Source organism: Rhinoderma darwinii, chromosome 2, assembly GCF_050947455.1.
Source record: "Rhinoderma darwinii isolate aRhiDar2 chromosome 2, aRhiDar2.hap1, whole genome shotgun sequence".
NCBI classification, from domain to species: domain Eukaryota; kingdom Metazoa; phylum Chordata; class Amphibia; order Anura; family Rhinodermatidae; genus Rhinoderma; species Rhinoderma darwinii.
This window is the reverse complement of record NC_134688.1, coordinates 2,594,719-2,612,130: the sequence shown is the minus strand read 5'-3', so window position 1 is coordinate 2,612,130 and position 17,412 is coordinate 2,594,719. Positions and strand designations below refer to the sequence as shown.

The window sequence follows — 17,412 nt, the reverse complement described above, 5'->3', positions numbered from 1 at the left end:
CGTGAGAGGAGGAGGAGGAGGCGGCGGAGAGGAGGAGGAGGAGGCGGCGTGAGAGGAGGAGGAGGAGGCGGCGTGAGAGGAGGAGGAGGGGAGGCGGCGTGAGAGGAGGAGGAGGAGGCGGCGTGAGAGGAGGAGGCGGCGGCGTGAGAGGAGGAGGAGGCGGCGTGAGAGGAGGAGGAGGAGACGTGACAGGAGGAGGAGGAGACGTGACAGGAGGAGGAGGAGACGTGACAGGAGGAGGAGGAGACGTGACAGGAGGAGGAGGAGACGTGACAGGAGGAGGAGGAGACGTGACAGGAGGAGGAGGAGGAGACGTGACAGGAGGAGGAGGAGGAGGAGACGTGACAGGAGGAGGAGGAGGAGGAGACGTGACAGGAGGAGGAGGAGGAGACGTGACAGGAGGAGGAGGAGACGTGACAGGAGGAGGAGGAGGAGACGTGACAGGAGGAGGAGGAGGAGACGTGACAGGAGGAGGAGGAGGAGACGTGACAGGAGGAGGAGGAGGAGACGTGACAGGAGGAGGAGGAGACGTGACAGGAGGAGGAGGAGGAGACGTGACAGGAGGAGACGTGACAGGAGGAGACGTGACAGGAGGAGACGTGACAGGAGGAGACGTGACAGGAGGAGGAGGAGACGTGACAGGAGGAGGATGAGGAGGAGACGGGACGAGGAGGCGTGAGAGGAGGAGGAGGCGTGAGAGGAGGCGGAGGCGTGAGGAGGAGGCGTGAGGAGGAGGAGGAGGCGTGAGAGGAGGAGCAGGAGGCGTGAGAGGAGGAGCAGGAGGCGTGAGAGGAGGAGCAGGAGGCGTGAGAGGAGGAGGAGGCGACGACGTGAGAGGAGGAGGAGGAGGCGACGACGTGAGAGGAGGAGGAGGAGGCGACGACGTGAGAGGAGGAGGAGGAGGCGACGACGTGAGAGGAGGAGGAGGAGGCGACGACGTGAGAGGAGGAGGAGGAGGCGACGACGTGAGAGGAGGAGGAGACGACGTGAGAGGAGGAGGAGGAGGAGGTGGCGACGTGAGAGGAGGAGGAGGCGGCGACGTGAGAGGAGGAGGCGTGAGAGGAGGAGGAGCCGTGAGAGGAGGAGGCGCATGAAAAAGAAGCGTCCTACTCGCCATTAAATTGAATGGGAGGTGGAATTTTGCTGCAAATTCCGTGGTGACAGGAGAAGACGTGACAGGAGGAGACGTGACAGGAGGAGACGTGACAGGAGGAGACGTGACAGAGGAGACGGAGACGTGACAGGAGGAGGATGAGGAGGAGACGTGACAGGAGGAGGATGAGGAGGAGACGTGAGAGGAGGAGAAGGAGGAGGAGACGTGAGAGGAGGAGGAGGAGGCGTGAGGAGGAGGAGGGTGAGGGAGGAGGCGTGAGGAGGAGGAGGCGTGAGGAGGAGGAGGAGCGTGAGGAGGCAGGAGGAGGAGCAGGAGGCGTGAGAGGAGGAGGAGGAGACGACGTGAGAGAGGAGGAGGGAGGAGACGACGTGAGAGGAGGAGGAGGAGGAGACGACCTGAGAGGAGGAGGAGACGACGTGAGAGGAGGAGGAGGCGGCGTGAGGAGGAGGAGGCGTGAGAGGAGGAGGAGGAGGCGCATGAAAAAGAAGCGTCCTACTCGCCATTAAATTGAATGGAGGTGGAATTTTGCTGCGAATTCCGTGGTGACAGGAGAGACGTGACAGGAGGAGACGTGACAGGAGGAGACGTGACAGGAGGAGACGTGACAGGAGGAGACGTGACAGGAGGAGACGTGACAGGAGGAGACGGAGACGTGACAGGAGGAGGATGAGGAGGAGACGTGACAGGAGGATGGATGAGGAGACGTGAGGAGGAGGAGACGGGAGGAGGAGGCTGAGAGGAGGAGGAGGCGTGGTGTGTGGAGGAGGAGGAGGAGGAGGAGCAGGAGGCGTGAGAGAGGGAGGAGGAGACGACGTGAGAGGAGGAGAGGAGACGACGTGAGAGGAGGAGGAGGAGACGACGACGTGAGAGGAGGAGGAGGAGGGGGAGAGAGGAGGAGGAGGAGAGGAGGATGGAGGAGGCGCATGAAAAAGAAGCGTCCTACTCGCCATTAAATTGAATGGGAGGTGGAATTTTGCTGCGAATTCCGTGGTGTATTCCGCCTGCAAAATTCCTCCATGTGCACATACCCTAAGAGTGACGTGGTGTCCGCGTGCCTGTTGTACCCCAATAAATAAGTTATTGCTGTTGAGTAAATCACTAGAAAGTGTCTGGTCATTCAGGGGCTGAAGAGGTCCGGATTAGAAATATATAGCGACTTTCTTCCAGAAACAGCGCCACACCTGTCTGTGGGTTGTGTCTGGTATTGCAGGTCAGCTCTGTAGAAGTAATGGGCTGAGCTGCATATTCACACACAACCTGTGGACAGGAGGGGCGCTGTTTTTGAAAGAAAGCAGCCGTTTTTTTTTAACTAATCCAGGACATCCCCTTTTAAGCGCTCGCTTCTGTCACTACACGTTTATTTTTTCTTTCTCTTCAGACAGCGAGTCCGATCATTCCGCCAAGACCACCCCGGCCAAGGAGAAAAGTGTGGGCAGACGGCGTCCCCGTAACCCCAAGCCGGACAAGGCGCACGCCTGCGCAGAGTGCGGGAAGGTATTCTATAACAAGCGGACGCTGAAGGCGCACCTGCGGGGCCACCTCGGGGAGCGCTCCTACATCTGTAACGTATGCGGCAAGTGTTTCCGTAGACACACCGCGCTGCTCATCCACGAGCGCATCCACACCGGCGAGCGGCCCTACAAATGTCTGCAGTGCGGCAAGAGCTTCATCCAGCAGCAGCACCTCACCACCCACAAGAGGACGCACACCGGGGAGAAGCCCTTCCCCTGCCACGTCTGCGGGAACAGCTATCGATGGAGGTCCGAGCTACTCAAACACCAGAAGGTGCACGAGGAGGAGCAGGTACTGCAGGAACCCCCATCATCCTCATCATCCATGGTTACAGGGCTCGTCCAGTCTTCTGGTATTCTTCTGCAACTTTTTAATAGACTTTGTGTTTCAATTCTTCAGTTACAAAATCTCTGCTTGTGGTCAGTGAATGAGAACTTAAGCGGTACAGGCCTTAAAGGTGTTTTCCCATGAGGGGCATTTATGACATATCCGCAGGATGTGTCATAAATGTCAGATAGATGCGGGTCCACGTCTAGAAAAGGGTCCCCTAAACCCCGTTCTCTCGCTGTGTTGCGGCTGAATTCGAACCACGAAAAAGGTTACATGGTGGGGAGTTACGGAAACAGCGTAGCTCAGCGAATTCTGCTGTTTTCGTATCTCCCGACCACCTAACCAAGAAGTGGTCGGGAGGCAGCGAGAACAGACAAAGGTAGAACTGGGTTTAGGGGCCCCTTCTGGAGACAGCTGCGGGTGCCAGAGGTGGGACCCGCATCTATCTGACATTTATGACGTGTCCTGTGGATAGGTCATAATGTCTTTCATGGGAAAACACCTTTAAGCTTCTGCCAGCAGAGGGTTTGTTACAATGTATCAGTCTTGACAATCCTCTGTAAGGCTCTGTTCACATCTGCGTTGGGGTCCCGTTCTGACGTTCCGTAGTCGACCGCTATTTCTTCCGGCAAAACGACTGATCAGGTGCACAAAAGAGGCAAACGGAAACCAGGGGCACCGGCTCCGGAACCATAGAAAGATATGGTCATTGAAACGGAAACCCCTGGTTTCCATCGGTGTCAGTTTGTGTCTGCTCAGGGTCCCGTTCTGACGGAAACCTCCGACGGAACGTCAGAACGGAAACCCAATGCAGATGTGAACAGAGCCGAAGCTAAACAGCCTGCACCCCAGACTGATACATTGTAACAAACCAATAATGGTGTAAATTATTATGTTTTTTATGGGTTTTCAGTCTCTCGATGTGAATACTGAATGTTTGAATTTACTGACAGCAAGCAGAGATGTGAGGAAGTAAAACAAACTGACAGAAGTTTTATGTACAGGAGACTGCGGCCCTTACATGGAAGCCCCTCCACTCTTCAGTACTGTGCAGCCTGTATTCATTAGAAATCCCCTGTAAATATAAAACCTTGGGTCGTCCTTCCATTCATTTGATTCTGGGAAAGCTGGGTTACCACCAGTATTGCAGCCGCTACAACTCTCTCCTGGGGTGGCTGTGAGCAGCCTTCTCAGGGGGGGCAGAGGGTGGCTCTTATTCTCTGGGGGCCAGGGGCAGCCTTTCTTCTCGGGGCTGGGGGGGCCTCTCCTCAGGGGGTTGGGGGCGGCCTCTCTTTTTGGAAAGGTGGGGGCGGTCTTTCTCCTCGTGGGGTGGCCTCTCTTTAGGGTGGGGGTGGCCTCTCTCCTCGGGGGTGTGGTGGCCGACCTCGCTCCTCGGGGGGTGGCCTCTCTTTAGGGTGGGTGTGGCCTCTCTCCTCGGGGGTGTGGTGGCCGACCTCGCTCCTCGGGGGTTGGCCTCTCTCCTCGGGGGTGTGGTGGCCGACCTCGCTCCTCGGGGGGTGGCCTCTCTTTAGGGTGGGTGTGGCCTCTCTCCTCGGGGGTGTGGTGGCCGACCTCGCTCCTCGGGGGTTGGCCTCTCTCCTCGGGGGTGTGGTGGCCGACCTCGCTCCTCGGGGGGTGGCCTCTCTTTAGGGTGGGTGTGGCCTCTCTCCTCTGGGGTGTGGTGGCCTCTATCGCTGTGAATAACTTCTTACTTTCATCTGTTTTTTAGAATCCAGCCAACGGCTCTGAAGACGGGCAGAGAGGTGAGCGGGTTGAGAGTGGCGTGCGAGGGGTTAATGATTGCCCACCTGTTACTGACTTGTTGCTCTTTACCTTCTAGAATCCGCCGGTAGGAAGCGGCGTCTCAAGCGTGAGGCGCCAGGGGGGGCGCTGTGTACCTTGGAGAGGGGCAAGGCTCTGGGGAAGCGGGCTCGGCTGCTCCTTCGGCAGCGGGCGCAGAAAGCAGAGCGTGCGCACTCCTGCCCGGACTGCAGCAAAACCTTCCTGAACAAGAGGACGCTGCGCACTCACCAGCGGGTGCACACGGACGAGCGCTCCTACATCTGTAATGTCTGTGGCAAGAGCTTCCGGCGTCACACCTCCCTGCTCATCCACGAGCGCATCCACACCGGCGAGCGGCCGTACCAGTGCGCCCAGTGCGGAAAGAGCTTCATCCAGCGGCAGCACCTCACCACCCACCTGAAGACCCACACCGGGGAGAAGCCCTTCCAGTGCGGTCAGTGCGGCAAAGGCTTCCGCTGGAGATCAGAGCTGGTGAAACATCAGAAGATCCACGAGGAGGAGGAGGAGGTAACGCAGCCGCACACATAATACAGTGTCTCAGGAGAGACTTCGCTCCCACAGCTGAGGAATTGTTACAAGCCAACAACTTATCTACACTGATACATTGTAACAACCCCTCAGCTGTGTGCGCTGGAATAAATCTAAATACTTTGAGTGTAAACAATGAATGTTAAAGGATCTGAAGCACAAAGTCTTAGAAATCTGCAGAACTTTACATTATAAAGTGATAGAGCTTCATTTAAATAGGACTGCACAGGCCCCTTACATAGGACTCCTCAGGGGCGGCGGCTTCCTGTGCGTCCAGTGTTGTTACCTGCAGACTCAGTGACTGCTATTTTCTCTTCCATAGAGTCTTCTGTCCGCGGCTGATACTGCCTGTAAGACGGAGAAGGAGAACTTTCTAGGTGAGACATAAATCACCGCTCATCATGTGAGGGCAGGGGGGCCCTGTATCCTAATACTGACAGGAGGCATCGTGGGGGACAGAACATTTTCTTCACTACCACTCACTCATCACACTAAAGAGCAGTCATCCTCTCCCCAGCCTGACATGTCTGATAACAGAGAACAATAGATTGTATTCACCTGTCCTACAGTCATCCTCCCCCAGCCTGACATGTCTGATAACAGAGAAGAATAGTTTGTATTCACCTGTCCTACAGTCATCCTCCCCCAGCCTGACATGTCTGATAACAGAGAACAATAGATTGTATTCACCTGTCCTACAGTCATCCTCCCCCAGCCTGACATGTCTGATAACAGGGAACAATAGATTGTATTCACCTGTCCTACAGTCATCCTCCCCCAGCCTGACATGTCTGATAACAGAGAACAATAGATTGTATTCACCTGTCCTACATTCATCCTCCTCCCCCAGCCTGACATGTCTGATAACAGAGAACAATAGATTGTATTCACCTGTCCTACAGTCATCCTCCCCCAGCCTGACATGTCTGATAACAGAGAACAATAGATTGTATTCACCTGTCCTACAGTCATCCTCTCCCAGCCTGACATGTCTGATAACAGAGAACAATAGATTGTATTCACCTGTCCTACATTCATCCTCCTCCCCCAGCCTGACATGTCTGATAACAGAGAACAATAGATTGTAGTCACCTGTCCTACAGTCATCCTTCCCCAGCCTGACATGTCTGGTAACAGAGAACAATAGATTGTATTCACCTGTCCTACAGTCATCCTCTCCCCAGCCTGACATGTCTGATAACAGAGAACAATAGATTGTATTCACCTGTCCTACAGTCATCCTCCCCCAGCCTGACATGTCTGAAAACAGAGAACAATAGATTGTATTCACCTGTCCTACAATCATCCTCCCCCAGCCTGACATGTCTGATAACAGAACAATAGATTGTAATCACCTGTCCTACAGTCATCCTCCCCCAGCCTGACATGTCTGATAACAGAGAACAATAGATTGTATTCCCCTGTCCTACAGTCATCCTCTCCCAGTCTGACATGTCTGATAACAGAGAACAATAGATTATATTCACCTGTCCTACAGTCATCGCCCCCCCCAGCCTGATATGTCTGATAACAGAGAACAATAGATTGTATTCACCTGTCCTACAGTCATCCTCCCCCAGCCTGACATGTCTGATAACAGAGAACAATAGATTGTATTCACCTGTCCTCCAGTCATCCTCCCCCAGCCTGACATGACTGATAACAGAGAACAATAGATTGTATACACCTGTCCTACAGTCATCCTCCCCCAGCCTGACATGTCTGATAATAGAGAACAATAGATTGTATTCACCTGTCCTACAGTCATCCTCTCCACAGCCTGACATGTCTGATAATAGAGAACAATAGATTGTATTCACCTGTCCTACAGTCATCCTCCCCCAGCCTGACATGACTGATAACAGAGAACAATAGATTGTATACACCTGTCCTACAGTCATCCTCTCCACAGCCTGACATGTCTGATAACAGAGAACAATAGATTGTAGTCACCTGTCCTACAGTCATCCTCCCCCAGCCTGACATGTCTGATAACCGAGAACAATAGATTGTATTCACCTGTCCTACAGTCCTCCTCCCCCAGCCTGACATGTCTGATAACAGAGAACAATAGATTGTATTCACCTGTCCTACAGTCATCCTCCCCCAGCCTGACATGTCTGATAACAGAGAACAATAGATTGTATTCCCCTGTCCTACAGTCATCCTCCCCCAGCCTGACATGTCTGATAACAGAGAACAATAGATTGTATTCACCTGTCCTACAGTCATCCTCCCCCAGCCTGACATGTCTGATAACAGAGAACAATAGATTGTATTCACCTGTCCTACAGTCATCCTCCCCCAGCCTGACATGTCTGATAATAGAGAACAATAGATTGTATTCACCTGTCCTACAATCATCCTCCCCCAGCCTGATATGTCTGATAACAGAGAACAATAGATTGTATTCACCTGTCCTACAATCATACTCCCCCAGCCTGCCATGTCTGATAACAGAGAACAATAGATTGTATTCACCTGTCCTACAATCATCCTCCCCCAGCCTGATATGTCTGATAACAGAGAACAATAGATTGTATTCACCTGTCCTACAATCATCCTCCCCAGCCTGCCATGTCTGATAACAGAGAACAATAGATTGTGTTCACCTGTCCTACAGTCATCCTCCCCCCAGCCTGACATGTCTGATAACAGAGAACAATAGATTGTATTCACCTGTCCTACAGTCATCCTCCACCAGCCTGACATGTCTGATAACAGAGAACAATAGATTGTATTCACCTGTCCTACAGTCATCCTCCCCCCAGCCTGACATGTCTGATAACAGAGAACAATAGATTGTATTCACCTGTCCTACAGTCATCCTCCCCCAGCCTGACATATCTGATAACAGAGAGCAATAGATTGTATTCACCTGTCCTACAGTCACCCCCCCCCCCCCCGCCTGACATATCTGATAACCGAGAACAATAGATTGTATTCACCTGTCCTACAGTCCTCCTCCCCCAGCCTGACATGTCTGATAACAGAGAACAATAGATTGTATTCACCTGTCCTACAGTCATCCTCCCCCAGCCTGACATGTCTGATAACAGAGAACAATAGATTGTATTCCCCTGTCCTACAGTCATCCTCCCCCAGCCTGACATGTCTGATAACAGAGAACAATAGATTGTATTCACCTGTCCTACAGTCATCCTCCCCCAGCCTGACATGTCTGATAACAGAGAACAATAGATTGTATTCACCTGTCCTACAGTCATCCTCCTCCCCCAGCCTGACATGTCTGATAACAGAGAACAATAGATTGTATTCACCTGTCCTACAGTCATCCTCCCCCAGCCTGACATGTCTGATAACAGAGAACAATAGATAGTATTCACCTGTCCTATAGTCATCCTCTCCCAGCCTGACATGTCTGATAACAGAGAACAATAGATTGTATTCATCTGTCCTACAGTCATCCTCTCCCAGCCTGACATGTCTGATAACAGAGAACAATAGATTGTATTCACCTGTCCTACAGTCATCCTCCCCCAGCCTGACATGTCTGATAACAGAGAACAATAGATTGTATTCACCTGTCCTACAGTCATCCTCCCCCAGCCTGACATGTCTGATAACAGAGAACAATAGATTGTATTCACCTGTCCTACAGTCATCCTCCCCCAGCCTGACATGGCTGATAACAGGAAGCAGCAGAATGCAGAGGTGAGACTGCTGGACGTCAGGGTTTGCTGGGAGTTTTTCTGCTTCTGGGTCAGACTGATGTCAGCGAGGTTGAGCAGAATACAGTGCTGCTTCTCCCCCGCAGCGCTGACACAATGGTGGGGTATCCTCTGGGCTCTCCTCCGGATTGTTTTTCCAGTATTGTTAGTAGTGCAGCCCCATGATAATGCTGCCTGTCCTCATCCTCATACCTGATCTCCCCTCAGATGACGACTGGAAGGCAATCACTGGTGTCCAGACCCGCCAGAGCGGACAACCCAACAGGGAAGCATCGGGCCGCACCGCGCAGGAAAGAGTTTACCCCTGCACCCAGTGCGACAAGAGTTTCCTGAGAAGCTCGGACCTGGCCCGACACCAGAGAAGTCACCTGGGCGAGCGGCCGTACGTCTGCAACCAGTGCGGCAAGTGCTTCAGACGCAACACGTCACTGCTCATCCACGAGCGGATCCACACCGGCGAGCGGCCATACCAGTGCGCCCAGTGCGGCAAGAGCTTCGTCCAGCGGCAGCACCTCACCACCCACCTGAAGACCCACACCGGGGAGAAGCCCTTCCCATGTTCTCTGTGCGGGAAGAGCTACCGCTGGAGGTCCGAGCTGCTGAAACACCAGAGGGTGCACAGTAATGAGGTGCTTATACCCCCCTATATAATACAGGACTGCAGCACCTCCTTCTGTATTATATTAGCGATGTCACATTGTGGGCGTGTTCTCCTGTATTGTATTAGTGATGTCACATTGTGGGCGTGTTCTCCTGTATTGTATTAGTGATGTCACATTGTGGCTGTGTTCCCCTGTATTATTTTGGCGATGTCACACTGTGGGCGTGTTCCCCTGTATTATATTGGCGATGTCACACTGTGGGCGTGTTCCCCTGTATTATATTGGCGATGTCAAATTGTGGGCGAGTTCTCCTGTATTGTATTAGTGATGTCACATTGTGGCTGTGTTCCCCTGTATTATATTAGCTATGTCACATTGTGGGCGTGTTCTCCTGTATTGTATTAGTGATGTCACATTGTGGGCGTGTTTCCCTGTATTGTATTAGCGATGTCACATTGTGGGCGTGTTCCCCTGTATTGTATTAGTGATGTCACATTGTGGGCGTGTTCCCCTGTATTGTATTAGCGATGTCACATTGTGGGCGTGTTCCCCTGTATTGTATTAGTGATGTCACATTGTGGGCGTGTTCCCCTGTATTGTATTAGTGATGTCACATTGTGGGCGTGTTCTCCTGTATTGTATTAGTGATGTCACATTGTGGGCGTGTTCCCCTGTATTGTATTAGTGATGTCACATTGTGGGCGTGTTCTCCTGTATTGTATTAGTGATGTCACATTGTGGGCGTGTTCCCCTGTATTATATTGGCGATGTCACATTGTGGGCGTGTTCTGTATTTTATTAGTGATGTCACATTGTGGGCGTGTTCCCCTGTATTGTATTAGTGATGTCACATTGTGGCCGTGTTCCCCTGTATTGTATTAGTGATGTCATATTGTGGCCGTGTTCCCCTGTATTGTATTAGCGATGTCACATTGTGGGTGTGTTCTCCTGTATTGTATTAGTGATGTCACATTGTGGGCGTGTTCCCCTGTATTGTATTAGTGATGTCACATTGTGGGCGTGTTCCCCTGTATTGTATTAGCGATGTCACTTTGTGGGCGTGTTCCCCTGTATTGTATTAGTGATGTCACATTGTGGGCGTGTTCCCCTGTATTGTATTAGTGATGTCACATTGTGGGCGTGTTCTCCTGTATTGTATTAGTGATGTCACATTGTGGGCGTGTTCCCCTGTATTGTATTAGTGATGTCACATTGTGGGCGTGTTCCCCTGTATTGTATTGTATTAGTGATGTCACATTGTGGGCGTGTTCTCCTGTATTGTATTAGTGATGTCACATTGCGGCCGTGTTCCCCTGTATTATATTAGTGATGTCACATTGTGGGCGTGTTCCCCTGTATTGTATTAGTGATGTCACTTTGTGGGCGTGTTCTCTTGTATTATATTAGTGATGTCACATTGTGGGCGTGTTTGCTTCCTGTATTATATTAGTGATGTCACATTGTGGGCGTGTTCTCCTGTATTTTATTAGTGATGTCACATTGTGGGCTTGTTCTCCTGTATTAATGATGTCACGTTGTGGGTGTGTTTTGTATTAATGTCACATTGTGGGCGTGTTCCCCTGTATTATATTAGTGATGTCACATTGTGGGCGTGTTCTCCTGTATTATATTAGTGATGTCACATTGTGGGCGTGTTCTCCTGTATTTTATTAGTGATGTCACATTGTGGGCGTGTTCTCCTGTATTGTATTAGTGATGTCACATTGTGGGCGTGTTCTCCTGTATTTTATTAGTGCTGTCACATTGTGGGCGTGTTCTCCTGTATTATATTAGTGATGTCACATTGTGGGCGTGTTCTCCTGTATTATATTAGTGATGTCACATTGTGGGCGTGTTCTCCTGTATTTTATTAGTGATGTCACATTGTGGGCGTGTTCTCCTGTATTAGTGATGTCACATTGTGGGCGTGTTCTCATGTAGTATATTAGTGATGTCACATTGTGGGCGTGTTCTCCTGTATTTTATTAGTGATGTCACATTGTGGGCGTGTTCTCCTGTATTATATTAGTGATGTCACATTGTGGGCGTGTTATCCTGTATTTTATTAGGGATGTCACATTGTGGGCGTGTTCTCCTGTATTATATTAGTGATCTCACATTGTGGGCGTGTTCTCCTGTATTATATTAGTGATGTCACATTGTGGGCGTGTTCTCCTGTATTATATTAGTGATGTCACATTATGGGCGTGTTCTCCTGTATTTTATTAGTGATGACACATTGTGGGCGTGTTCTCCTGTATTTTATTAGTGATGACACATTGTGGGCGTGTTCTCCTGTATTTTATTAGTGATGACACATTGTGGGCGTGTTCTCCTGTATTTTATTAGTGATGACACATTGTGGGCGTGTTCTCCTGTATTTTATTAGTGATGACACATTGTGGGCGTGTTCTCCTGTATTTTATTAGTGATGACACATTGTGGGCGTGTTCTCCTGTATTATATTAGTGATGTCACATTGTGGGCGTGTTCTCCTGTATTTTATTAGTGATGTCACATTGTGGGCGTGTTCCCCTGTATTGTATTAGCGATGTCACTTTGTGGGCGTGTTCCCCTGTATTGTATTAGTGATGTCACATTGTGGGCGTGTTCCCCTGTATTGTATTAGTGATGTCACATTGTGGGCGTGTTCTCCTGTATTGTATTAGTGATGTCACATTGTGGGCGTGTTCCCCTGTATTGTATTAGTGATGTCACATTGTGGGCGTGTTCCCCTGTATTGTATTGTATTAGTGATGTCACATTGTGGGCGTGTTCTCCTGTATTGTATTAGTGATGTCACATTGCGGCCGTGTTCCCCTGTATTATATTAGTGATGTCACATTGTGGGCGTGTTCCCCTGTATTATATTGGCGATGTCACATTATGGGCGTGTTCTCCTGTATTGTATTAGTGATGTCACTTTGTGGGCGTGTTCTCTTGTATTATATTAGTGATGTCACATTGTGGGCGTGTTTGCTTCCTGTATTATATTAGTGATGTCACATTGTGGGCGTGTTCTCCTGTATTTTATTAGTGATGTCACATTGTGGGCTTGTTCTCCTGTATTAATGATGTCACGTTGTGGGTGTGTTTTGTATTAATGTCACATTGTGGGCGTGTTCCCCTGTATTATATTAGTGATGTCACATTGTGGGCGTGTTCTCCTGTATTATATTAGTGATGTCACATTGTGGGCGTGTTCTCCTGTATTTTATTAGTGATGTCACATTGTGGGCGTGTTCTCCTGTATTGTATTAGTGATGTCACATTGTGGGCGTGTTCTCCTGTATTTTATTAGTGCTGTCACATTGTGGGCGTGTTCTCCTGTATTATATTAGTGATGTCACATTGTGGGCGTGTTCTCCTGTATTATATTAGTGATGTCACATTGTGGGCGTGTTCTCCTGTATTTTATTAGTGATGTCACATTGTGGGCGTGTTCTCCTGTATTAGTGATGTCACATTGTGGGCGTGTTCTCATGTAGTATATTAGTGATGTCACATTGTGGGCGTGTTCTCCTGTATTTTATTAGTGATGTCACATTGTGGGCGTGTTCTCCTGTATTATATTAGTGATGTCACATTGTGGGCGTGTTATCCTGTATTTTATTAGGGATGTCACATTGTGGGCGTGTTCTCCTGTATTATATTAGTGATCTCACATTGTGGGCGTGTTCTCCTGTATTATATTAGTGATGTCACATTGTGGGCGTGTTCTCCTGTATTATATTAGTGATGTCACATTATGGGCGTGTTCTCCTGTATTTTATTAGTGATGACACATTGTGGGCGTGTTCTCCTGTATTTTATTAGTGATGACACATTGTGGGCGTGTTCTCCTGTATTTTATTAGTGATGACACATTGTGGGCGTGTTCTCCTGTATTTTATTAGTGATGACACATTGTGGGCGTGTTCTCCTGTATTTTATTAGTGATGACACATTGTGGGCGTGTTCTCCTGTATTTTATTAGTGATGACACATTGTGGGCGTGTTCTCCTGTATTTTATTAGTGATGTCACATTGTGGGCGTGTTCTCCTGTATTTTATTAGTGATGTCACATTGTGGGCGTGTTCTCTTGTATTATATTAGTGATGTCACATTGTGGGCGTGTTCTCTTCCTGTTTCACTTTCTCTTATGTTTCAGGCTTCGGTGACCTTCGATGACGTCGCTGTGTGTTTCTCAGAGGAGTGGAAGGAGTTGGAGGACTGGCAGAAGGAGCTGTACCGGAACATGATGAAGGAGAGTGCGGACTCGCTGGTGTCACTCGGTGGGTGTCGCCGTCCGCTGCTATTGGTTCGGGCGTCTCTCTCTTTTAGCAGAGATTGTGGTCTCTGTATCATCCGCAGGGGGCCGGGGGTCTCGGCTCTGTAAATACTCGGAGCAGCATGTGGTCACATCTATAATATTATGACACATAGGGATCAGGTCGTGACACCACGTCACCCGCGGGACCCTCCGCACTCACGGATGTCGCGCCACCGCGGAGCGCCCGTCTTAGATGACGGCGACAAACCCCGGAAATGCTGATTATAATAAGCGCTCAACACTTTCCGTGTGGACAAGTCTCTATAAATACTGCTCTGGTACTGACCTCTATGTCTTATACTCCAGTCACATCCAAAGCTGCGTTTAGCACTGTAATAAAACATTCCGCTTACAGCTTCGCTGCTGTCCTATTATTCTCTGCACCCTGATACTTTCTATTCCGGGAGAGCAGTAAGTAGATGGGGAGAGAGGTGGGTTCTGTTTTCTTAATGGAACTACAACTCCAAACATGCTCTGATCACACTAGCAACTCCCAACATGACCCCATAAAGGAACACTACATCTCCCAGAGTGCAGCACAGCAGAGCACGCTCTATATAGACACTGTACCAGCGACCCGTGTCTCTAGGTAGTCAGTAGAGTTGTGACTGCAGCTCTGGATGTGACTAGAGTAACTGGTTGTAAGCAGAGATATGGGGGAGATTATAATCTGTAAATTTCCGCATCGGATTATTATATGAGGGGATTTTTACCCCCCTGACTTCTTGTTTTTTCCTCCAATCAGGCGAGGTCTGGATCAATAAGAACGGGAAGGAGACGACTCCGGAGAAGAATCCTGAGGATCGGGAGATGTCGTCTGACTGTAAGGACCACGTCCCCCCCCTGGGGGCCGATCCCATCTTCCCTGTTGACGAGCCGCACACCTCCAGCGACGTTCTCCGGGGCTTCCGGCCGAGCCTGCACTTCCTGGAGCAGCAGCGGCCGCCGCGGGAGAAGCTCTTCCCATGCGACCAGTGCGAGAAACGTTTTGCACGAAACTCAGATTTGTTGAAGCATCAGAGAAGCCACCAGGGCGGCGACAAACCGAACCTGTGTAACGAATGCGGCAAAATATTCCGCCGCCGCACGGCCTTACTCATCCACAAACGCATCCACACGGGGGAGCGGCCCTACAAGTGTAAGCAGTGCGGCAAGTGCTTTGTACAGCGGCAGCACCTCACCACCCATGTGAAGACCCACACCGGGGAGCGGCCCTACCCCTGCAGCGAGTGCGGCAAGAGCTACCGCTGGAGGTCTGAGCTGATCAAGCACCAGAAGGTCCACGCCGACGTCCTCCAGTACACGCAGGGCTGACGTCGGAAGGAGCTCCACCGGCTGCTCAGAGCCATGGCTGCCGCGCTGCCCGATGCCGTCTGGGTTCCGGTTTGCACATGATTGGAGACTTTGATTATCTGCATTGGTGCTGTTCCCCCATCATGTTAGGCCCTAACCCCCCAATACCCAAGCCCCCCACTGGGACTGTCTGTCTGGGAGGGGCAATACACGGTGATCCCAATCACTTGCCAAATGTCACCGGAGCCTTGAGTCTGAGGTCGGGCAGGGGGCTACAACTGGGGGCAGATGAGGTGGGATGCGATTAGGGTCCCTGGAGGGGTCCGCTGCTAATGGGGGATGGGCAGCTGCCAGCAATTAATGTTTACTTCATCTGCTGGTTATAGTCACATCCAAACCTGCATTCAGTTACATCATGTTTTTATACTCTAGTCACCTCAAGAGCTGCCTTCAGATTCACGGTCTCGTATTCTAGTCACATCCGGAGCTGCGTTTCTGCTTGGAATCAATCACCCCTGTCCTGATTGGTTCACAGCTGACCGTCTCGCTCCGATCTCATAATCGGGTCACAGGATAAAAGATCCTCTAAGGATCCCGAGCCTGAAGCTGTACTTCATTACCGTGCCTCACGGAGGCGCCATACAGCACAGAGTACAATACCGGTCCACAACACTCTCTACGTGGTCCATGCACTACAGGTATATCCTATGTTCTACTCTAGTCACATTCAGAGCTGCAGTCGCCATTCTCATGTTTTGCTGTTAACTCTGAATCTTCTGGATCTCACGTTTCACGGCTGAGCTTTGCTGCTGCTTCAGTGTCTGTGAGATGTGGAGTTTACTCCAGGTCCCGAATCTGAGGCAGGGTGAAAAAGAACACCGGAATCATGCAGCTAAAATATGAGAGGAATGTCCGTCCGGTCATGATGGATTCCAGGTGGAAGCTATCCGAACTGTGAGCGCAGCTCTGAAGGTAGCCGGAGTATAAGATATGATTGAAGAGTAGAATTGTGACTGCAGCTCTGGATGTGACTGGAGTATAAGAAATAACTCCAGATCAGTCCTGTGTTCAGTCCTCTATGATATGGCTCCATGCAAGAGGTGTATATTTTGTAAGACGGACCCGGTCAGGATAAGGCCTCGTTCACATCTGCATCAGGGCCCCGTCACGGAGGCGTCACCCCTGAGATCAATGATAACGCAGACGTGAAGCTGTGGTTTCCGCTGACGCAGATGTGAACGAGGCCGAGAACCCTCTGGAACAGATTCTTTGGAGAAAGTTTTCCTGGCGGGTCCCGATCCCGGTCTTGACATTTTCCGCGCGGAGCCGTTTCTTTGCCGCATCGGAGGCTCAGGACTTGTAGACGTTCTTTTATAATAATCCGGCCTCAACTTATTGGTCCATTAAGAATTGATATGTTTGCCAGAACCGGACCCCAGAGGAGACGCGTGCGCGGGAACGGCTCTGCTCCAAAATGAGAGTGTACGGGACCGAGCACGGGTGCGTGGCGGAAGGAAGCGGCAAGTGGAAGCCTCGGCTCTAAGGTGGGGCCCTGCGCAGCGCTGCAGATGCAGAATGCAGCCCCTGAATACAAACATCTGTAGTCTGAGGAGGGCCCCCGACACCCGCTCTCCTGGGAGGGCCCCCGACACCCGCTCTCCTGGGAGGGCCCCCGACACCCGCTCTCCTGGTAGGGCCCCCGACACCCGCTCTCCTGGGATGGCCCACGACACCCGCTCTCCTGGGAGGGCCCCCGACACCCGCTCTCCTGGGAGGGCCCCCGACACCAGCTCTCCTGGGCGGCCCCCGACACCCGCTCTCCTGGTAGGGCCACCTACACCGGCTCTTCTGTAAGGACACCCGCTCTCCTGGGAGGGCCCCCGACACCTCATGTCTGCCTCATTTTACAGAACTTAATTTTAACAATGTAAATCTGATGTATCCGACGTCTTTTGTGTTCAGTTTGTGATTTGTTTGTAAATTTATTGAATTTGTCTTGAAATGTGGAGTTCTGGGTCTTTATTTTGTTTGGCAGAAAGATGGTGGTAAAGAACACGGGACCGGCCCCAGTCCTCACCTGTCGTCCCACCGATCATCATCATCGATCGTCCCACCGATCATCATCGATCGTGCCACCGATCATCACCTGTCATCCCACCGATCATCTTCTATCATCCCACCGATCATCTTCTATCATCCCACCGATCATCCTCTCCTGTCATCCC

General features: G+C 50.8%; 1 protein-coding gene across 1 annotated transcript in view; it reads left to right on the top strand.

Annotated features, from left to right (window-relative positions):
• Nucleotides 1-17,193, top strand: part of LOC142740322 (uncharacterized) — a 74,816-nt gene extending 57,623 nt beyond the window's left edge. The window contains exons 2-8 of the mRNA XM_075849868.1: nt 2,325-2,917; nt 4,686-4,719; nt 4,797-5,266; nt 5,610-5,664; nt 9,187-9,608; nt 13,733-13,856; nt 14,640-17,193. Of these exons, the coding sequence (XP_075705983.1) occupies nt 2,325-2,917; nt 4,686-4,719; nt 4,797-5,266; nt 5,610-5,664; nt 9,187-9,608; nt 13,733-13,856; nt 14,640-15,208 (2,267 nt within the window). The 3' untranslated portion in view covers nt 15,209-17,193. The remainder of the gene's footprint in view (nt 1-2,324; nt 2,918-4,685; nt 4,720-4,796; nt 5,267-5,609; nt 5,665-9,186; nt 9,609-13,732; nt 13,857-14,639) is intronic.
• The last annotated feature ends 219 nt before the right edge of the window (nt 17,194-17,412 follow it).